Source organism: Protomyctophum parallelum (genome assembly GCF_964188405.1).
Source record: "Protomyctophum parallelum genome assembly, chromosome: 8".
In the NCBI taxonomy this organism is placed as follows: Eukaryota; Metazoa; Chordata; class Actinopteri; order Myctophiformes; family Myctophidae; genus Protomyctophum; species Protomyctophum parallelum.
Window position 1 is genome coordinate 35,592,253 of NC_139703.1, and position 24,143 is coordinate 35,616,395.

General features: G+C 42.9%; 2 protein-coding genes across 4 annotated transcripts in view; both read left to right on the forward strand.

Moving 5' to 3' along the window:
• The first annotated feature begins 1,788 nt into the window (after positions 1-1,788).
• On the forward strand, positions 1,789-3,631 carry hrh1 (histamine receptor H1). Its single transcript, XM_083770951.1, has one exon. The coding sequence runs from the start codon at positions 1,961-1,963 to the stop codon at positions 3,611-3,613; it is 1,653 nt and encodes a 550-aa protein (XP_083627077.1). The 5' UTR covers positions 1,789-1,960; the 3' UTR covers positions 3,614-3,631.
• A 12,727-nt stretch (positions 3,632-16,358) lies between these two features.
• atg7 (ATG7 autophagy related 7 homolog) overlaps positions 16,359-24,143 on the forward strand; it is a 156,374-nt gene continuing 148,589 nt past the window's right edge. For 2 of the 3 annotated variants that reach the window (XR_014569661.1, XM_083771700.1), the window contains exons 1-6: positions 16,359-16,788; positions 18,797-19,017; positions 19,373-19,427; positions 21,427-21,544; positions 22,346-22,423; positions 22,557-22,673. Coding sequence is in view for 2 of the 3 variants with exons in the window: in XM_083771700.1 (XP_083627826.1) it covers positions 18,843-19,017; positions 19,373-19,427; positions 21,427-21,544; positions 22,346-22,423; positions 22,557-22,673 (543 nt within the window). In the remaining variant the exon portion in view is untranslated. The remainder of the gene's footprint in view (positions 16,789-18,796; positions 19,018-19,372; positions 19,428-21,426; positions 21,545-22,345; positions 22,424-22,556; positions 22,674-24,143) is intronic. The other variant, XM_083771701.1, reaches the window with a different exon arrangement.

Sequence of the window (24,143 nt, forward strand, 5' to 3'; positions counted from 1 at the left end):
TGGGTTAATTAAACGTCTTGCCTTTTCTGGCAATAAGAGAGTAAATATTAAAGTCCGTCTATTAGGATATTCTCCAGTTGGTATAGCCTATAATTATCTCCCTAAAGATTATTAGTGAATATTATTATGAATTGTGACAATTGGTCCAGTCTCTAGATTATTAGGGGCTCAAATGATCTGCTGACTCTTTGAAGTTCTACAATATGTAGTAGCCTATATTATAACTTGAAATGTCATCAAAGGCTTGATTGGTTCAAATATTTTTTTTATTGATTCATTGATTCATTGAGTGATTGAGTGATTGATTAGTGGATACTTTATTAGGCAGAAATGTAAACAGTATACAGACAGTCAAACATTTGGTCTAGGGCAGTGGTTCCCAAAGTTGGGTCCGGGGACCCCCAGGGGTACCTTGTGGAATTCCAGGGGGTCCCCATCTAAATGATAGTCTGGAACCAAATGTATACCCTTATGGGTCTGTAACTGTGTGGAACTGTCCATTTGGTTCCATTTGTACACTCTCAGAGTTAGATTAACATTGATTTTACAATATAAAGTGGGGGTCCCAGAGATAGAAATGTCATTAAATGGTGATCCGTAGACTAATGCATGTCAAACTGGGGGTCCTTCAAATAAAATGGGTTGAGAATCACTGCTAGAGCCGTAAACTCATCTCTTATGGGGGTACTTGCCATATGTTTTTCAAATGGGGGGTCCACGTGATCATTGGTGTCATTTTGGGGGTCCTTGACATGAAAACGTTTGGGAACCACTGGTCTAAGGATATCACAGAAACAAGTCCCTGTGGTCTTGTTTCCATTCTGGTCCTGGCCTGGCTGGGACCATTACATTGCTTTCCTTTACTGCTTCATAGTTATACAGTGATAACATACACACAATGGAGCATTATATGTTGCAAACCTCAGAGCAGTGTTTATAATGTGATTAACGTTCTCTGAAGATGTAGTATGATGAGAGCCACATAATATAGGCTGTTCTGTTCTATTCTGTGAAAAACACTAAAGTGCTTTTTGTGTTCCTCCTCCTGTGTCATCAGAGGAGCTAATACCTCTAATAAGTAGATTAGGGTGGTGTGCCTGTATTTATATCGTGACATTTTGTCTGCAGTTACGAAGGATACGAAAAGGGACTTTTACTGAAGTTCTTTTGAAGTTCCACAATAAAATCTCTCAGAGAGTTATATGGGTCCATTTTTCTATTATATATTTTCCCGTTAAAAAATATTGTTTCCTGCTGTTTGATGAATTATGCGTGTTTGTTCCAAACGCATAAGCCAGCATTGTTTCCTGCCTCCTGTCAACGTGTTAATTAACTAACCATACAAATTATAAAATCAGGGACAAAGAGAAAGCATGTGTTCTGATGTTATTGTGTTATTGTTTGCCACCCAACCCTTGAGAGTATAAGCAGGGACATAAGGTCAACTGGCATGTGTGTGTGATTGAGAAGAAAAAAGGGAGGCAGAGAGAGAGAGAGAGAGAGCCGTGGTGTTGACTTTACAGTATGTTGGAAATGTTTAGGCACTTGACTACATGACCCCTTGCATCCATATTCTGGGTCATGTTAGGCGAACATTCTTCAGAAATAGCAGTTCTACAAGCTCACGACGCGTCACATATTGCTGGTTTCTACATACTGTAATTAATTATGTTAATATTGTTTGGAAATACACTACCAGTCTTTACTATAGTATGCACAGTGACTTAACTTGTTGCTTTCTCTCTTTTCAGGTCTTTGACATTGGGACTATACGGTAGAACTAGTGGACAATGCTGCACCTAGCCTAAAGCAGAGCTTGGACAAAATACAAAACAAAACCTCCAAAACGAGTACATATAACATTTGAGGTACTAACCCATCATACTTGAGGAGATGGCGACCTCCAGTGTTCCATCATGTGAGCCGTGGATGTAGAAAGTATACCATTCCAGCCACCGCGATGGAACCCGGCGCCGTGCTGTCCGAAGACTCACTTCACCTCCACAACAACCATTACAACAGCAGCCACAACAACCAGTGCTCGAGTGGTCTCTATGACGACGACGACAGGACTAATAATAACAACACGCTGTCGGTCGACGGCCACTTCCACAACGTCGTGCTGGGCGTATTCCTGGGACTCCTGTGTCTCCTCACCATCGTCATGAACCTCCTGGTTCTGTACGCCGTGAAGAGAGAGAAGAGCCTGCACACCGTGGGAAACCTCTACATCGTCAGCCTGTCCGTGGCAGATCTGGTCGTGGGGACGACGGTGATGCCTCTGAACCTGTTTTACCTGCTGGAGGAGGAATGGACGCTGGGCCGCGCCTTCTGCCGGTTCTGGCTGATCACGGACTACGTGGCCAGCACGGCCTCGATCTTCAGCGTGTTCATCCTGTGTTTGGATCGGTACCGCTCCGTGAGACAGCCACTGAAGTATCTGAAACACCGGACTCGGGGAAAGGCCGGCGTGATGATTTCTCTGGCCTGGCTTCTGTCGTTGATGTGGATCATCCCTATTTTAGGGTGGAGGTCCTTCGCCCATGTTGACCTGAAGCCCGAGGCCGAGAACAAGTGTGATACGGATTTCCGCTTTGTTACCTGGTTTAAGGTTATAACAGCCGTGTTCAACTTCTATGTGCCGTCAATTTTGATGCTATGGTTTTACCTAAATATTTTCTTGGCAGTCAGGCAGCATCTCAGGCACAGAGAGAGATACATCCATCCAGGGGATTATTTTGGTGAAAATGCAAATGGCCAAACTCAGATGCTTGAAACCATTGGTTACAAATCAGTCAAGCTGGACAGTAATGCTTTGGTCGAATATTTTAGAAAGGGCAGTTTACTGGATCAAAACACTCTCGAGCACTTATATTCTCTCGAGGATACAGACAAAGGTCAAAAATGGTTCCAAACGAGTGGGAAGACCGGAGTCAAGGGCCGAAAGACGTCACTGCTCGGCATGTCAACAAAACGACTTGAAAGGTTGAGAAAAGACAAGTGCTTAAAACCCACGGCGAAGCAGCCCGACATCGTGATTCCTCTGAATGAGCCGGTGATGCTGAAGGACACTGTCTGCTCAGAGGAGAACCAGGACAGACTCTACTTATCGATAAGCGATGGTCGCGTAACCGTGTCAAACTCTGTGAGCAGCTTCTGTGACATAAGTCAGCTGTCGGACGTGCAGAGGTACACCACTGTGCTGTACAACGACGACTATAACCAACCTCTGCACTCACCTTGGACAGAGGAAGGTGGCGAGGACACCACCAAGCCGGTGGGCCCGGAAAACGGTGCGACTCAAAGGGAGACCTGGCCGAGGTTTGTGGACCAGTCACGGCAGCGCTTGCAAAGCCTGAGGATCCGTAAAGAACACAGGGCGGCCAAGCAGCTGGGATTTATCATCGCCGCCTTCATGTTGTGTTGGATACCATACTTCATTGCCTTCCTGGTGATGGCATTCTGTCCGGAATGTGTCCACCATGATCTCCACATGTTCACGATATGGCTGGGCTACATCAACTCGACACTCAACCCCTTTATATACCCCATCTGCAATGGGAACTTTAAAAGGGTGTTCAAAAAGATCCTGCGTCTACCCAAATGTCGATGACCGTTTCTTACAGAATACTTTAACCACTAAGCTCACTATGGTCCTAATTCATTAAAAAGAAATACGCCACCGTTACACTGTGGCGGAAACAGATATCGTATTTATCCGTCCGATCAACCTATGTTGAGAGGACGTGTTATTCAGAGAAGCTGGTGTAATCACTTCATTTGTGCGGATCGCCGAGTGTATCCTTTCCGCATTTTTCCCAAGCGATTCGCCTGGTGTCGCCTGGTTAGTTGGAACATCCACGGCCATTCTACACCATATAAGGGCAACAGGAAATCTCGAAATACGTCATCATAGCCTGCACAGAGGATTTCAATTCTATACAACAGCGCGATGAGATTGTAGAGTAGTTAATTTTGACAGGAGGTTCTCTGCACGGACAGATCTTCAAGCAAACAGCGCGAGTTATATGTATATAATTATAAACGAAACTTGCCAACTTGGCACGCATTGCTTCACTCCTTGTTAAATGTCAGAACGTTAAAGGTATATTCAGTGATTTCACTTAATTCAAATATCACTTATTTTTTTGTTTTGTTGTGATAATCCTCCCTACTATAGAGTGTGCTGGGGACAGGGAGTTCCTCCCTGTCCCCAGTTAACCCCTGGGGGTCAAAAAACCTTAGGTTTCGTTTTTGACTCTCTATCCTGATTGGACGAAAGGCTGGGTCCCACAGCCAAAAACGAAACCTAAGGTTTTTTGAGTGAAATCACTGAATATACCTTTAAGTTAACTGATGTTACAGTTATACTTTCACATAGCCTAATGAGGAAGAAGTTAATTTGTAGTTCACCACACGACCAAATGCTATTACAACTCGGCAATGATAAAAGCCCTTACTGATGAATGCACTGCAGGGTTATAAAAAAAAGAAAGGCACACTCGCCTGCAGAAGTAAAGAGATATCCGATACTTTTTTTAATCAGAGCTTTACTAACCCAGTATAATAGGAAGGAATTAAAGAAGCAGATTATGGCTCCTTCTTCCTACCTACATGTCCTGTTAGTAAGTTGAGACCCGGCCTGCCTGTGGAAGTCATAAACCCCATTCTCACAGCCGGATCAGATAAGCAACCCCCTCCTAGAGTGGCCGCATGCAATGGAATGTGCCGGTCAGGGAGACCCATTTCAGTCCCTCCAGTTATCAGTGTGGATCAGTTGATCAATCATTTTGACCCACTATATATCTTTTACCACCAATTCTTTCCGTACATCCATATATAACTCGACAGACATGCCTACATATTTTATCTGAGATTTGGGAACTATTTATTGATTCAGCATGAAGACTAAAGCCTTCTGAATATATCCGTAAATTCCTCCGCCACCTAAAGAGGTCCTGTAGGATTTGACAGAGTTTACGTGGGCGTCAAGTTCACGGCCATTTCCATGAATTCCAAATTAATGTGGGAAATCCACGTAAATGCCTTTCCGCTAGCGTCACGTCATTATATCAGCGGAAACGCGTTGAAGAATCAGGCCCAATGTCTATAATTGTGACTTGTTGTGAGCTTGTAGACCTGATATTCCCACCATTTTGAGTAGTTCGATCCTGTTGAACCTTTCTAGATGGCTAAGAGGCAACAGTCTAAATAAGACTAAAGACCTGGAGGCGTGATCAATGCCATTTGGCTATTCTGAGTGGCCAAAGAGCAATGATCACGCCTCCAGGTCTTTAGTTTACTCAAGTTAGGTAATAAGACGTGGTACTTAAGACACGCAAAATACAGCCCATAGGCTTCATAATTAATGAAAGGCCTATGAAAGGTTCACAATGTCGTTAGCTTCAATACCTGTACCCTCATTTGGGTACTTTCAGTACAACTGTGTATTTATTCTTCAAGTAAACAGTGCTATTTGTATTTATTTTAAGTCTTGATTTTTGTAAACTACTGCACACTGCCATAAGCCCAAACCACACCAAAGGGTCGGGTCGGGACTAGACGGTTTTTAAGGTCAACCACACCAATGCAACTCATTAACAAATTAACTGCTCCTGGTAGAACGTTCCGTCATAAGGAATCCAAGCAACTGCTTCTGGCGTAATGTTCCGTCTATAAGCTTTATTATAGATATCAAACCGGATCGCTGATTTCTTTTCTTTTTAATTCTCATTTTGGCTTGGCCTTTCCTTCTTTAGCAATCCTAGACCGGATCTTTGCTGATTATCCGGTGGTCTAGATGGAAACATTGGCGCTTTCTAGAGCAAGGATGGCTTCATTTTAGCTCACTTGCATTGACGCTATTTATTTAGCATTAAAGATGGACGCCTAGACAGGATGTCAGTCCAGCGTGTGCCACATTGAAATCGGCTCGGCAGTCTGCGGTTGGCTCTGCGTCCAGCAGGAGGTAGTTTTATGGGTTACGTTGCAATGAGTTGTACATGGTGTGGTTGACCTTCAAACGGTTTTGTCCCAAGGAGTCCCTACCAGTGTGGTTTGGGAATAAGACTTGATGACTTTTTAGTACAATGTCTGAATGTAATGTTATTTAGATGCTCTGTTGTACACTAATTATACAAGGATTGAACCTTGAATATAAATGAAAATATTTCTCTCTTGTCCTGGGTGGTAAGAAGATACAAAAAAATGTATTTGTTGAACCACCAGATGTGATTCCATGATTCACTCTGTGGATAGTTGTGACTCAGAGGACAACAAACTCAACTTCACTCTGCTTAAACTTTCATCATTAGTCCCTGGAGGGCAATTGGTTTTGCAGCAAGATGTAGATATGGCATGACATATAAAAAGCCTTGGGGCATGTATAAAGTGCTGAGTTTCAGAACAACAGTTACATCTCACCAACATAGGTTCAGAAACCTTATGTAAAATATACAGTAGGCTATATAGCAATGGTATCATTAAAAACAAAAAACAAACAACAAACAAACAAACAAACAAACATATAGTTAGCCAATGTTGGCAGCATCGTGACACATTTTCACAAACACCATCATCATCAGCGTGATTCTAAACTACATCCGTCTATAGACATGGTAACGCCCTGCATGCCTCTGATTGGCCTACCGACACTGCCCGTCTTACCAGACCTCCGAGGTGGATAGCTACTGTATAGTGGATTGTGGATAGTCTGGTGACACTGACGCGAGGTTACTAATAATACAATTTATACAAGTATGGTACCAGTAAGACGCGTGGGGGCGAGAAGTGCACTGGCCATATATGGAGCGTTTCTTGAGTGTACATGCAGGGTTTGATGAGACCAGATCAACATATGGAATGTCAGGACAGGTCAGCTCCATTATGGAGATCTAAGGGTGGCAGCGGTGGCAGTGTCTTGAGTGTACAGGGTTTGATGAGGGCACAGGTAGGGCCTTAATTTTCGGGCTTGTTAAGAATTCTATTTTTCACCGGCTACCGGGCGCGGCTGCACAAATAACTTTGGGGCAGGCCCGTCTAGAGTTTAAATGGACAGGTATCAGTCAAAAGGGAGACATCGAAGAGGAAGGATGGATGGGAAGGATCAACATATGGAATGTCAGAACAGGTTCTGACATATCCATATACTAATATTGATGGCATCAGGGATCGCCATATATGGGCTTAATTGCGACAGCAGGTCGCATTTACTATGTTATGATCTCTTTCCACACACTTTCCGCTCTAACATCGTTTATATTTATTTATTTTTATTTTCAAAGGAGCGCACATTTTTAAGTCTATTTAAGTAACAGTTACTCAGTCCCCTTATTCCTGCTTGTGCAGGAAATTCAATCTTTGGGGAGTGTCTGTCAAGCATTTTCCCCTGGGAGTAATTTTTCTTCTGTTTTCCACATTAGTTTTAACTGTTTAAGCTTCCTTTCTGTGGATATGCAGCAACAATGCTGGTGATGACCTACAACAAGGCAATCAAGCTATAGGGAATGGCAGCTCCTTAATTGGGTGTGTTCATCACCCAAGTGTAAGACACCCTGACCCTGGCCAATGCATGGAGCATCCTTGATTCAACTCTTCTCTCTCCTGGCTTTAAAAGCTCTGGAATGACGACGTCCCCCCCCCCCCTCAGGTATCCACTCTAACTCCCCATTTTTCACCACAGTCTGAAAACTCACTTATTCCTCCATCACCCCTGGCAGCACGCCTCAAATCCTTGAATCACTTCTTGCAATTTACAATTTACAATTTAGGCATTTAGCAGACGCTCTAAATCCAGAGCGCCTTACATTAAGCAAGAACAAAAAGCATGGCAATACATCACATACATAAAAAGTAGTTATCATGAAACATGCGTAAGCTAAGAACATAACAGTGTATTATCTATATAATGAAACAATGCATATACACTTTAGAGTGCTATGTCTACATAAATTACTATTGTAGTGCTGTCTACATAAAATGCTATGAATCTGCATATTAAAATGATATTGAAGTCTACATAAAGTGCTATCTAAATTACATAAATTGAGCCTTTGCATATGCCTGTAAGGTCGTTAGGGCTAGAGCAAGTGCTACGGGCCATGATGGAGTCTGGAGAGGTGGGTTTTGAGACTACGGTGGAAGATTGGGAGTGAGGCTGCAGTTCTGATTGCAATGGGAAGTGCATTCCATAGTTTTGGAGCCAGAAGGGAGAAGAGTTTGGGACGTGTGGAGTGTTGCCCCGGCGTTTTTAGTGTACTTCCAGCTTCCCTGCGTTGGCTGATCTGAGTGCGCGGGAGGGTTTGCAGGGTTCGATCATACAGATATGGGGGAGCCATACCTTTGGTTGCTTTGAATGCCAGCATCAGAGTTTTGTATTCTGTGCGGGAAGCGACCGGGAGCCAATGGAGGGAGCGGAGAAGGGGGGAGACATGTGAGAATTTTGGCTGGTTGAAGACCAAGCGAACTGTGGCATTTTGGATCAGTTGGAGAGGCTTAAGTGTACATGCCAGAATAGGCTAGTAAGGAGGGAGTTACAATAGTCAAGTTTTGACAAGACTGTTGTCTGGATTAGGAGCTGGGCTGAGGAACGGTCTAATTTGTCGTATGTTATAGAGTGTAAACCTACAGGATTGAGTGACAGCTGTGATGTTTTGAACGAGAGCTGACTGTCTAGGATAACACCTGGCTGGTTCCTGGCTGTCCTTATCACCTATTTTTGAGGGTTGCTACCGTGCTAGCCCATCCTATTTCTATATAGCTTTGAGTGTGTGTGAAACTGTAAACACAAAATCTGTCCTATCACAAACATTAAATGCCATTGATAATGAATGGCCAGTTTTGAGTGTTTGTCCCAACACAAACATTGCGTAAATACAAACATTGAAGGTGAGGATGCTAATTCTAACTGGCCGGAATGAGATGATGTATGACGATGAGAGCGCCCCTCACTTCACACGGGTGTGATTTTATTTGATAGATGCTAGTTGTACTCATAGAGTAATAAAAGGATAGAGACTGAACCGCAGTATTCATATCAGTTGAAGTTGCTCAGTGGCGTTTTGAAGCACCCGGAAAAACGGTCTACTTCCACATTTGCCAACCAAATTTTAGTTGGCAAATGCGGAAGTGCAACCGAGCACTCAATGTTAAAGCGCAGCTGCACAGGGTTTCCTCGTCATGAATCCACGGGTCTGCCTGCAGTTCACGCTCCAACCACTAGGACCGAGTGCTTCAACGCTGGAGAGCCTCACTGGGGGCTTAGTTTTACTGTTGCAGATATGTCGGTTACTTTCCAGACCACGAATGCAGCTATTTATTATGGTGAAAGAAATGCAAATGCTACTCCTTTCCATGCCATGCAGGAAGGCAGCATTCAGGAGAGTTGCTTTTTTTCCCGAAGTCTCCTGAACTTAAACAGTATTTTGCGTTGAACAAATTTGTTTAGAAATCCATGTCGTAGGCTATACACACCGCATCTCCACTAGCTAAAGAGTGCTGGGTTGCGCCCCAAAAATAGCTGATCTACAAGCTCTCAACGTGTCGCAGCGCGATGCGTTGTGAGCTTGTAGATCTGCTATTTTCGCTATTTTTGTCCAAAAGTGCCCTCTGCCTCTCAACACTCTATGCACGTCCCTGGTCAGCTTTGATTTGCTGATGATACTGCTGCTCCCCCACACTCCGGGTCTGCCACGAGGAGGGGAGATATTGGCCGCTCCACTGTTTGCATAAAGCTGTCTTCCTTGTGGCCCTGCATGGGCTCCACACACTACGTGCTCATCAATGCAACAACGCCCATTACATTGAATACAGTACACATTCACACGTGCTTCCTAATAATGCCTAGTTATAGTAGCCTGTTCTCACCATTAGCATAATGCTACTTTGTGGTGAATGCAATGTTTTGTTTTAAAATAAACATGCAGTCATAACCATCCGATTCTAATGGTATGCCATTCCCACTTTAATATGCCTGTAATGTTCAATAAATGTCATACTATTCCAATCTTTATACAGATTCTTATAGTTCTTTCTTGGAATAGTCTTGAATACTGTGTTGCCATGATGTCTATCTCTACACAAAAACTTGGATGTAGAACCCATAATGTTTCCTATGTATAATGAACACAAAACGGTTTTGACTTTGCTCTGACCCGAGAGATCAAAGTCGGTGCACTGAGCAGGAAAGCATGGCGAGACCGCCAAACAGGAATTACTTAATGTGTTTTGTGTGTGTGTGTGTGTGTGTGTGTGTGTGTGTGTGACTGTGTGTGCGCACGTGTGCATGCGTGTGTGCGTCTGTGTGTGTGTGTGTGTGTGTGTGTGTGTGTGTGTGTGTGTGTGTGTGTGTGTGTTTTGGGATCATTGGAGTCTGCAAAGTACAGACACGCACATGTTTGATGTGGACTGTGAGAGTCCATTCGGTTCCATTCAGATACTTTATTTATGACTTACTAATGACCCTGAGGATTTTAGTGTATGTGCTGACCAAAATACTAGTGCCTGGTGCTTACACTTGGAATTGGAAGCTCTGAGTTTGGAGATGAAAGTTCCTGGCATTGTAATGTCAACACAAATGCCAGTATGTCAATGCAACAATGTGTGCTCGCTCTCTCTCTCTCTCTCTCTCTCTCTCTCTCTCTCTCTCTCTCTCTCTCTCTCTCTCTCTCTCTCTCTCAAGCATTTGGATCCCAAAGGGAGTACTAATCTAATGACAATGCCCTCATCTACAAAGTTAGTCTAAATGTAAACTCTGCAGGAACCCTTATGAAGGTGAGAGGTTATCTTTTTCCGAAACCTGCATCAGCAAAACCCAGTTGAATTTCCCATGGAAGAGAATGGTATCACATCCCGGGCCAAATTACATACTGTACTTCAGTGGTTCCCAAAGTGGGGTCCGGGGACCCCCAGGGGTCATTGACATTGAGGGAGTTCCAGGGGGTTCCCAGCTAAATGATAGTTTGGAACCAAATCCTTATGGGTCTGTAACTTAGAAAGCGTACAAATGGAACCAAATCGACCCTAACGGGTCCATTTAATTCCATTTGTACACTCTCAGAGTTAAATTAACATTGATTTTACAATATAAATTGGGGTCCCAGTGAGAAATGCCATTAAATAGGGGTCCGTAGCTAATACATTTCAAACTTGGGGTCCTTGAAATTAAACGTGTTGAGAATCACTGCTAGAACCATAAAAATCTTCTCTTATGGGGGTCCCTGGCATATCTTTTCAAATGGGGGTCCGCAGGCTAATAAGTGTCAATTTGGGAGTCCTTGATATGAAAAAGTTTGGGAACCACTGATGTACTTGACACTTTAGACAGAGAGTCTTTATTACTGTGGTGCTAGTCATTCAATAGATTTGCAGGGCTACTACCACTGAGATAAATTCCAAAAGTCCAAGGGCCGCAAGCAAAAAAAAATATCAGTATTATTTTTTAAACGTTTTTTAAACAGACTGCAGACATACAGTAAAAAGCCACATTTCCATATAAGGCCAAACCTCAATGAACAAAAGCATTGTGATTTAATGATGAAGTTACAAAATGAGTCATGAACTTGAGAACATGAACCGATTATCACAGGTGAATAAGTACATGGATAATACTCAGCATAATCAGGCCATATCACTTTCTCTTGGAACAAAAAAAGGCCCAGATACATTAAGCAGGGGTCGCATACGGCCCATGGGCCGCAGGTTGAGGGTCAAGAGCCTAGTTGTAACAATGGTATTTCCTGTGCATATCTATCTCTAGATTACCGGCGGTAGGTTACTGTTAGTTTAAGAGTGTGGCCAGGATGTGAGTATAGATCTCATTAGACAGGTGGGTACCGTACAGTCTCTGCACTACCAAATATGTACGGGCATGTACTTGCAAAGGTCAAGGTCAGGTCAAGGTAAACCTTATTGTCCACAAGGGAAATTTGTCTTGGGCTTTCACCCCAGCTACAGCCACACATAAAGCATCAAAGACAAACAAAATACATTACAGAGGGAGACAACATTACACAATTGCACACATGATGTGGATAATCTAGCCTCACACAGTTACTGCTGTGAGCCTCGTTCATCTTCTCCCAGAGGGCAGAAGTACAAACTCGCCATTTAAAACATGGGTAACATCACTGACAATTTTTTGAGCCTGTTTTAATGTAGCCTGGAGTTTTCTTACCCCTATGATCTTCCCTGCAGTCTGCACCAGAGATTACCGAACCAAACTGTGATGCCAAACCTGACCAAGGCTGACCAAATAAGCTTACAGGCTGTATTATAGGCTGATACGGTATAGGCTACAAATACCAGCTGGCAGGTTGAGGTTGGCATACAGATACCAATCTCTATTTTCACAACACTACAACGCTGGCAACCGGAATGCTTAAATGATTCAATATTACATATTATTCATTACACAGTTGCTTCAGTACGAGACAACATTCAACAACACCACAAAGTTGCAATGACACTCACTAAATATACTGCTTATTTTGCTTAGCTTTACTGTGGGAACATTAAAAGAAGTAGTAGCACAATGTATGAGACTGTACTTGTATCTAATACTAGAGTATTTTTATGCGAGGGGGGACTGGAGTGGTATGGCCATGCCAAAAGACTCCCCCCTGAAAACCCCACTCACGCCATACCATACCACCTTTATTTATATAGCACATTTAAATAACAACGTTGTACCAAAGTGCTTTACAGTAAAACATTACAAAAAAACACAACTTCAACGTCTTTAGCCCCATTGGCTCAAGACAAGAGGTTGAAGTTGTTTACCTCTGAACAGCACTCAATAAATCAATAGAGACCTAATCAATCTGCAATTTCAATGTTGATTCTGCAGATTTTCCCCCTGGACCCCACTGGGGCTTAACAGGTTTTAAACATCAGAAAACATCTCATACTATGCAAGCACTTACCCTAACCCCTTAGATAGCATTTATGTTGGCTTAGATAGCATTTGACACAGACTTATAGCATGTTATGTAGACAGCACTATAATTGTATTGTATATAGTCATAGCACGCCATAGTACATATGTATAGTATAGTAGTAAATATGTATAGTTTATATGTATAGTGTATGTATAGTTTCATTATATAGATATTCCACTGTTACTTTCTTAGCTTACGCATGTTTCATGATAAATGCTTTTATGTGATGTATTCCCATGCTTTTGTTCTTGCTTAAATGTAAGTCGCTCTGGATTAAGAGCGTCTGCTAAATGCCTAAATTGTAAATTGTAAATTGTAAGGAAATGCCAAAGAATAAAGATAAGTCTTGAGGCGATATTTAAACACCTGGACGCAGGGGGCTCATTCCAGAGTTTGGGAAATACCATGGCTATCCTCCACTTTGACCCAAAATCGGATTGCTGGAAACGCCCCCGCTGTGCTCCCCGCACCCGATGGATTGATGCCGTCACTGCAGGGACTTACACCAACTGGGCCTGATTGAAGCGCAGATATGTTAACCTTTTGCTAGAACAGAATTTAGCAAGTGCTACTTTCATTTAGCTAATGTTTGCTTAGCAAGGTGCTAATTTAATTTAACTAATATTAGATACTGTAGCTAACTGAGACCAGCATTCAAAAGCTGCCCTCAGGGCAGAAATTTAACATGGTTGTAGGCCTATGTATAGCATTTGAGCTGCCCTGAGACCAGCATTCAAATGCTGCCCTAGGTTCCATCCTGGAGGCCAATCTTTCCGGTGATAAGATGGCCACCAACGTAATCAAAAAAGTCAATCAAAGAACAAGATTCCTTTACAGGATCTCCTCACTGGTCAGCAAAAACACCTTGAAGACCTTAACAGGAGCCCTCGTACAAGGTTTCTTTGACTATGTATCCACCTCTTGGTACCACAGCACCTCAAAGGCCCTTAAAACAAGGCTCCAGACCTCCCAAAACAAACTGGTCAGGCTCCTACTTGGCCTCACCCCCCGAACCCACCTCACCCCTGCCCACTTTGACAGGCTGGGATGGCTTAGGGTCGTCGACAGAGTACAGCATCTTGCAATGGGTCTGGTCCACAAGATTCGATACACCACCAAGATACCCATGTACCTGTCTAAATACTTCCTTAATGTAAACGAAGTCCACACCCACAACACCAGAGGGAGTGCAACAAACCATGTACAACCCAGATTCGGCACAAACAAGGGACTAAATTATTTTCGCTCCTATGCCACCAAAATGTGGAACACTCCCTACCAACAGTCATTAAGACATGTGAATCCCTTGACTCCTTCAAAACCGCTCTCAAAGGGCACCTACGGATGGCTGCAATTCGAAACTGGCCTCTGTAAAATCTGAATCCCCCCCACCCCATTTTCCCTCACTGTATATTGTATCTTTTCCCTTTTTTGCTTCCCATATGATGAATTTAGCTACATAGAAATGTCTATTTGTATGTCTCTAAATGTTTGTATGTCTTTAAATGTTTTGATGAATTGAACAATGTGGACCCTGTTGTAAACAAGTGTAATGCTTAATTGGGTCGTCCACTCACAGTTGACAGTCTTTGTATTGAGTTTGTGCTTAAAATGTACTGTAAATTCTACAAACTGTTAATAAATATTTCAATCAATCAATCAAAAAAGCCCTGAGGGCAGCAAATGCTATACATAAACCAATGTTGAATGCTGGTCTCAGGGCAGCCAAATGCTATACAAACACCAATGTTAAATTGCTGCCCTGAGGGCATCTTTTGAATGCTGGTCTCAGGGCAGCCAAATGCTCAGCTATACATACCCTAATGTTACATTGCTGCCCTTAGGGCAGCATTTGAATGCTGCAGGTCTCAGGGCAGCCTAAATGCTATACATACAACCATGTTAAATTGCTGCTCTCAGGGCAGCATTTGAATGCTGGTCTCAGGGCAGCTCAAATGCTATACATAAACCAATGTTGAATGCTGGTCTCAGGGCAGCCAAATGCTATACAAACACCAATGTTTAACATTAGTTAGTTAATTCAAAATGCCATTGAACCAGCCTCCCACTCTTAGCCCCGCCCCTTTCACTATTAGCCCCGCCTCCCACCCTTGCTGATTGGACGCACGCGAGGGCCAATGAAATTTAATGCTGCCCTCAGAACACATTCCAAGGCATATAAATCACATCTGCGATTGAAGCTGAGCCCCTAGCAGTGGACCGGCCCAAATGGAGAAGATTGGTTAAACTGATTGGCGGCATATTTCATATAATCTGTCCTTGACATGAAATATTGAGAACCACTGATATAGAAACATTAGGTTTTTCAGAAAATTTAAAAAGACATTTTTTAAAATTCGATGTCAGGCCTAAATGGGTTAAGCAAAACAGCTCACATTTTCTGGGGATGAAAGGCATTTGAATAATGTTTATCTACCAAAGAAATACTGCAGTCTGTGTTATGATAGTTAATCTGTTTCTGGATTCATATAAGGCTGCTTGTGTTAACATTATTGTTACATATTTTTATTGGATTCTATTTTCTGACTTGGTAGTGGGCACTAAAACTTTTGCCATTCTAGTCATAGTGAAATAAAATAAAACACATACAATTCAACTTTTTCCAAAAAAAAAATGTGTTTTTCTTTAGCTCCCCTATGTATTTTGTATCCCCACAAATATGCAATTTTGAACAACCAGGATTTCTCATCATATAGGGGCTTTTATGGAATTTGCTCCATACATTTCTCCCTCTCTTCAGTCTTCAAATTTGCATTTCCACTTTGTTTACAATGTCTGCCATTGTTGATTTTGCAAGCTGGCATGGAATGGAAACAAACAAGCCTGTGTTTACCTAGCATCAGTATTGTAATGACTCAAATATTAAATAAGTTGCATATCAGCGCCCCCACCACCTCAGGACAGTGTACGTGGTACTGCAGCTAAAACGGCTTCAGAAGCCAGAAATAAATGCCTGGTGATTGAGGCTAAAATTCATGTTATTATAGCTGCTTTAAATAATAATATTACGGTTAAGGACTGGCATAAAACACACAGAAAAGTCCTGCAATACTCCCTTTAACAAATGAGAAAGTGTGTGCATTGTGCTATAGCCGGATTAATCAAGCATAATAAAGCTTGGTTTTGATGAATTGAACAAGGTGGACCCTCTTGTAAACAAGTGTAATGCTTAATTGGGTCGTCCACTCACAGTTAACAGTCTTTGTATTGAGTTTGTGCTTGAAATGTACTGTAATTATGCAAACTGTTAATTAATATATTTCAATCAATCAAACAATTAGTCAAGTTTGTTAAACGTGGGGGCGGGGCGGTGTTTCCATCCAAATGGATACTGAAGAATGTGGCTAAACTAGACTGTCCTCTGCTGCTCTGAGCTGCACTGACTGACTGAAGATGCTGCTCAGCTCAGACCATGCATTCAGAGAGGTTGCTCGTACGTAAGAAGCCATACTGTTAAAAAAAAAAAAAAAATCTTGACCTTCTTGTAAGTTTTATTACGCTAAAGTTTACTCTCATCGATAAGGGGCCGAACAGGGGCAACAATCAACAACAGTAGAGTAACTAACTGCTGCCTGGCTGCGGCGACATGAAAAGGAACGGCGCGTATCGCTTCTTGTCAGTTCTCTCTTTCTTTTTTGTTTGCGTGTTCTTGCTTCTATTCTGGTACTTTTTGTTTTACTCAATGGTCTCTCTAGACTAGAGCACAGTACAGACTAGTTAGCTACGAGCTAATAGCGTTAGCTTCAGTCATTCAGGCTACCCACAGTGCATCGCTTTATTGACAGCTCGCTGCGATCACGTGATCTCCTGGACCAGGAAGTAAGGCTTTCTGGTAAGTAGCATTTTGTGAAATTGTGAGAGAGACTCAGTAAATACACGCCTGTAATTGTTAAAAACCTTTAGAAATCGTTTTTTAAATGCAGTATTATGGATTCAGCCTCCCGATATTTATATGACGAGGGCCCCGTGCGAAAATAACGTTTATATTTGTGGCCAGCTGTTCAACATTAGTTCCTCCTGTCATTCTGAGTTGAGTTCTTGCATGCATTATTCGGTGCCTTCAAGCAATCAGCACCTAATCATCAAAGTAATGAAGCTAATCAGAGATTAGATTACTACATCTGATGATGTAATATATATCAGACACAACACTGCAGAATTGTATGGCTGACTCATTACATAATAAAATACACATTTACTGCAATATGTGTAATATAGTGTTTATTTAGACAGAGTGTAGATATGTTTTACGGTCTATGGTTTAGTGTAGGATATCATAGTCCGGCAGTCAACAGGCTTTTTTTTGTAGTGGACATTTTGTATGTAGTTTTTTTTTATTGGCCTAAAATATTGTCTATATACATATACATTCATGAATCCACTTGCTGACCAGCTGTCGGTATTGAGCCGTTTTTATAGGGGGAATGGGGGATATATGTGACCATACCATTAACATCCTATTTATGGCAAGATTTTCAAAATTTCATTATGCTTTATGTACCATACCCCAACACTCCTTGGGTTAAAAACGGCCATAACCACTTTCCCAATTAAATGTGCCCAAAATGTGCTGACCTCATCACATTTGTGATGACGGCTATGGCCGTTTTCAGCCCAAGGAGTGGTTTTTGTGCAAAAGTAATGCTTGGAATGGATTCAGAATCAGCTATGGACCTAGCCTACTTTTCTAAGTGGAAGCACTCTGAAGGCTCATTCATAGTCTGGATTCTCGGTGGTGAGGTGACCACCGGAGCTGAAATAACGTTGAGCGGTGGTGAGTAAAAACAGAGAAGGGCGGTGGTTTGCTCTTCACAGCGGCTCGTGACATCATAGTTCGGTGGTCACCTCACCACCGAAAATCCAGACTATGAATGAGCCTTGAGCCCCCACCACATGTATAAAAGGTACTTTTTGGCCAAAAAGTACCTTTTTTATATGTATGGTGGGGGGCTTAGAGTGCTTCCACTAAGTAAAGTAGGCTTTCTAATTGTATTTGTATTGGTGAGAAGCAAAAACGTTCTTTTTATTTACGCTAAAGACGAGAGGCTGGTCTGCTTGTATGCGAGCCCCGGAAGTCATCGGTAACATATAGCTCTAAATGCAACGGCATTAAAGCTATGGACCAGAGCTAGAAACCCCCGTAGTTTGACACGTCACTCACATGCTACTTAAAGCATAATGAAATGTTGATATTTATCTTATATAGGATGTTAATGTTATGGTCTCACATAAACCCCTATAAAACAAATTGCTCAATAGCGACAGCCGGTCAGCGGCTGCACAGGGGGACGCAGTGCATTCCTGAATGTATGTACAGTATATAGACAATATCTTAGGCCAATAATAAATAAATAAAGCCGGACTGTCAGGACATGCAACAGATTTCCATACGTAATCAAACTGAAAACATTGCAACTAATGTGGTCTTGATTTTTATTTTTATAATTTTCTATTTTTATTTTGGACCTGATTTAAAGAAATATAAGTTTCAACATGATATAACTTCAACCGTTACCCAGGATGTACACTTGATACAAGTCTAATGGAACTGTTTTCTGTTTAGAAGGGTCATGCTCATTGACTGATTCAATTTGTTGCCTTAATTAATGATGGATTGACAGATTGAATGTCGATGGTATTATGCCTCATCAGCAGTCATCAACATAGTTTTGTATGCGTTCATGTTTGCACTATTGTAGGCTCCTCCCTTTCTTCATAGTTTATACTTTGGATAGCCAACAACGGATAGTGGCAAACAGTATCACTGCTGCAGTCTGTTTCCGGTCGCACTGACTGTCCTGGTAGCGTGCTATACAAGTTTGGACTGCTTTCTTCTGCAGGTTGTACACCGTAGTGGTCAGTCAGTCACACATCAGTGACGTTCCGATGGCGTCTGGCTCCAGTGAAGCAGGGTCCTCCGATGCAGAGCAGCCCAAGCTGCAGTTTGCTCCCTTCTGCAGTGCTCTTGAGGCAGGCTTCTGGCACCAGCTCACCCAGAAGAAGCTCAATGATTACAGGCTCGACGAGAGTCCCAAATGTATCAAAGGATACTACTACAATGGTTGGTGGTAACTCTGTTTAACTCACACGCAGTATATTATGAATGTGAAGCAATTTATGTTTCAGCAGGACTTTAATAATTAAAGTAGGATGAAGTCTCAATAAAATTCAGGTCGGATACTTTTTATTCACTTATGATAGCAGTCATTAGATAACCTCCAAATCATCATGAACTAGCTAAAGTTGATAGCTTTAACTGTATTCTTTAACTGTATTTTGTGGTGCCGTGGTGCAGTCATTGCTACATTCTTAACATGTGCGTATGTAATTTAAAATGACGTGATGTTTTCTCTTAAAAAAAGCCATTCTAAACGCCAGCTTCATTCACCCATTTACTGCAAATTTTCTCCTAAAAGGTGATGCAGTTGGCCTACCCACACGTCTGACTTTGGAGTTCAGTGCATTTGATGTGTAAGTAGAGCTGAGCATTCTATATGGCATGATTTTTTACTTTCCAGATGTTGTTAAAATGGGGACCGCATGTAATTCCGACGGAGCATTAATCCGACATGCGTCCGCATGTCGGACATGCGCTGCTCCCGTGCTTGCGGTTATGCTTAGGTTATGGTTTGAGGTGGGTTGTCGTTTGTCGGACCAATGACTAGTCTGAACTACGTACTGCACCCTGGGCATCCAGTATAAAGTAGGTTGAGTAGAGTGGCCAGTTGCATCCTTGATGCCCATGCCTTCCCTATATGCAAACTGAAGAGGCTCTAGTAGGCTCTCAGTTTTCGACACAAGTTGTAGCTTGACTAGCTTCTCAAACTGTTTCATGATGGAGTAGGGGATAGCCACCAGTCTGTTTGATGATGGGGTAGGTGAGAGCCACCGGTCTGTTTCATGATGGGGTAGGTGAGAGCCACCGGTCTGTTTGATAATGGGGTAGGTGAGAGCCACCGGTCTGTTTCATGATGGGGTAGGTGAGACTGAGCCACCGGTCTGACATCGTTGAGCGTTTTTGGGTTGTTGCTCTTGGCAACAGGTGCAACAGTGGACTGCTTCCAGATGGACGGCACCATCTGCTGGCTAAGAGTTGTGTTAAATATATAATTAAAGATGGGACCCCCAATGGGGGTAAGCGACCCTCAATGGGCCCGAACTTTTCCGGGGATTAATTTTTTTTAAAACACTTGATCACTTGAGCTCATCAAAGAAAGGACTAGGAGAGGGAGTAGGAGGCAGACAGAAGTCTGCCCCCCCTTTTTCTACAGTTATATGACTGTAGAAAAAGTCAAATCTGCATGATGAGTCATTGAGTCATGTTGCATGGGAGCTTGCCTGCTTGGCTATATTTTAAATAATTTCACCAGGGTTCCCACAGTTCCCTGGAAATATTTTGAAATTAGAAAAAAAAAAACATTTTCCATTCTTGGAAAAGGTTTGGAATTTATCAAGAGTCCCGGAGTCCTGGCTATTATTTGGCTATGCATCATTTTAGGCTATTTATCTTGTTCATAAGTAGCTTTTTGCCGATCCGCCTGCCTTGATTGTAGCCTATAGAGGGTATGCACATGCATAAAGTGAATGGCAAATCGAGTTGCAAAGTGAGTTTAATGTTGTTTAAAATGGTAATCAGATGTACGTATAAATGTCAAGGCCAGAAAGTAGTGTTTTGCCACTCAGTAGGCATTCCTGCATTCGGCATAACTTCCGAGTATGATGATGATGTCATGCGCATACCCTAGTCTATTGTGTACCGGACGTGACACAAAGAACAGATCTACAAGCTCACAACATTCCGCAGCATGCATGATCCTATGACCTATAGGTGATGTAGCAAAGATTTGGCACAGCATTTGGAACGGAACTTTACCGTTCTATATTCTATGCTTTATTTCTGCTACACTGCCTGTCTTTGGGCATTGCACAGAGGAGTAAGAGACTCATTATTGCACTGAATGATTGTTATATACGGTAGGTCTGGAAATTGGGTTCAATATTCTGGAAAAGCTTTGGAAATTCATTGGTAAAAATGTGTGGAAACAAATATATTGGGACCGGGTCCTGATTTCATGGTCAATACAAAATGACCAGTGAATTAACACTGTTGACCCTGTCCATTAACCCATTTAGACCTGAGAACGATTCTACAAATGCCATCTAAATTCTGACAGTCTTCTGAAAAACCCATGTTTTCATGTCAAGTACCCTCAAAAATATATGTAATTGGCCGCCAACCCCCATCTGAAAATATGTTGTTCCAGGGACCTCCCCCAGAAACAAAGATTTGACTTAAAACGTTTGTTCTGAAATAACATATATTCAAAGATTTGCGCCACATTTTCAAGACTTCAAGCTCGTAGGTGCCGCGCTACGAGCTATTTTTCAATAGCTAAAGTAGAACATAATGCTTAAAACCCCAAAATGGGTTAACACTGAACTGAGAGAGGACTTTGCTGTGATTCTTCAGAGATGGTCGGACCCCTGCTCGTTGCTGTCCATCTGTAGGAACCCTGTATAACACCAACACACTAGATGCCTTCAAGACTTCAGACAAGAAGGCTTTGCTGGAGAAGGAGGCGAAGGAGGTAAATAAACCAAATCTTATTTGAAAGTTTCACCACACACACACACACACACACACACACACACACACACACAGATTACTTTACACTTTATTAATCCCTGAGGGGAAATTGAAGATACCTGCCAACATTAGGCTGTGATAAAGGTTAGTAGTGAGTGGCTCAGTGAGCGGAACAGCCTTGGCAGCCAGGCAGTCTGATGGACAGAGAGAGACATCGCCCCAGATCAATGTCTAGCTGCTGTTTCCCCAGCCGTGTCCGGCCAACCTTGGGCTGTTTGGAAATCACTGAATCGTCTGCGGGTCGATACAGGGCATTTATGAGGGCATTCTTGAATATATCCCACGATTTTGCAACCCATTTTTTTCACCCAGTGTCAATTATCTAATGTAATCCTGGGCACTACACTTCCTCTGCCAACTTGCCAGCCGGAGGTAGCGCGTGGGTGGATTTTCAGGCCTGTTTTAAAGGATGTCAGGGATTTGCATTTTTGAGGGAGGGAGTCGGGGCATTACACACTGTTTGTTTTGAAAGTGGGTGGTACCAGATTGTTGTTCTCGCTTCCTCTTGGGAGTCACTCACCATTTGGAAAACTGTCTTGTTCGGTTATCTATAAAACGGTACTAGGAACATGTTACGGATAAACAGACAGACCATTCTGAGGTTTAAGTGGCATAAAAATCATCAAAGTTTACTTTTGATAAATCCTGATACATCACCTTTTTTTGTTTCCGATGAAACGGTATGATACATTTAGTGGCACATTTTGTTAAACCTACTTTTGTGTTTATTACCGTTTGCCAGATGTGGGATGCTGTCCAGTCTGGGGCTGCACTGAAGGACACCTCCATCCTCTCCACATTCATCCTGCTGACCTTCGCAGTGCGTATAATAACCATTCATCTCCACAATAGATTTAGAATTTGGGTTCATTTTACGTAATCCATTGTTAATATTGATTTTTCGTTTTCCTCCTCTCTCTTTCTCTCTCTCTCACTCTCACTCTCACTCTCAGGATTTGAAGAAGTATCATTTCTACTACTGGTTCTGCTTCCCCGCACTTTGTTTCTCCGAGGGGATAAGGATCGTCCAGCCGCCATCTCTGTTAGAGCAAGTCTTCTCAGCTAAACAGGTGAGTAACCTACAGTACAGGGATACCGGAGAACTACACAGCAATAATAAAAATAAAAAAGAACATTGGCATTCCTACTGGCGAGTTCTCCGGATACCACCTACAGTAGGCACGAGTATAAAATGTTTCAGGCTTTAACACACTGCATTCGTTACTTTGTTGTACGTCAAATACGGCAAAAAATGCCTATTATGACACGCCCAGAAAAGGGATTCTAAGATTCATGTGGTTAACACATTTAGACCCAAGACCAGATTCTAAAAGAATGTCTTCTAAATCCTGAGTTTTCTGAAAACCCTATGTTTTATGTCAGTGGTGCTCAAACTATTTCATGTCAAGGACCCCAGAAATTACATGTAATTGGCATCTGAAAATATGTTGTTCCAGGAACCCCTCAGAAGCAAACATTTGAGTTAAAAACGTTCGCTCTGAAAGAATATATATTCAAAGATTTGTGCCACATTTTCACGATAAAAAAAAATCAGACCTACAAGCTCATAGCGCAGCACTCGGTGCCGCACAAAACACAGGAAGGGGTTCCCGCCTAAAATGGCTTAAACAATAAGACCTCTGTTCTGAATGAGCTTTGTGGCCGCCCTCAACGAACGGAAGAGGGCCATGGCTCTGTTAGAGATTGAACAGCAGATCAAGGAGGACAGAATCGCTGACGAGCGATGTCTGATCCTGGAGGAGCGGACTCGGCGGGACCTGCAGGAGAAGGAGGACATCACCAAGCACATGGTGCAACAGCGGCGGCTGAGACAGGCCAGGCAGAGATTGGAGGAGGCCCAGATTGTCTCGTCTTTCCTTGAGCAGAACGAGCAGGCAGATGAAGGCACAGAGGCCGTCCACCAGGCAGAGTCCGTCCACCCGGCAGAGTCCGTCCACCCGGCAGGGGGCGCCACCCAACAGGTCTCCCTGGACAGCCCTGCATACGCAGCCTTCCAGGGCGGACAGAGTGCAACACTGGGCCCTGTTGTATTCAATGCAGAGTCGTCGAGGGAGGGGGAGAGAGGGCTTCCGCACCAAACCTTTCGCTCTGCGATGGAAAGGACTCCTCCCCAATGTAGGGATCTATCCAGCCCATCTCCCTACCGCCAGTTACCGCCATCTACCGGTCAGAGGCCCTCTCGAGAAGAATCCGGGCCCGCCAATGTGACAGTTCAGTCAGACTGTAACTATGGACCCACCGAGGTGATGCAGAGCAACCCCCCAACAGCTGTTGGTCCACTGTTTGCCCAGGAAGTTCAGTCACCAGGCCTTATGGAACTTCTGGTGGCCTCGGCATACAGAGTACCACGGCCCAAGCTCCCCTACTTTGAGAGTGGGAAGGAGAGTGACTTTATTCTGCTGGAGATGGCGCTGAAAAGCTTGCTGGGGATCCACAGTCATCTCTCCGAACAGTACAAGTACCAGGTCCACCTCCATCTGCCCAGTGCCTACACCCTGGCGAAATCTTATATGCACTCA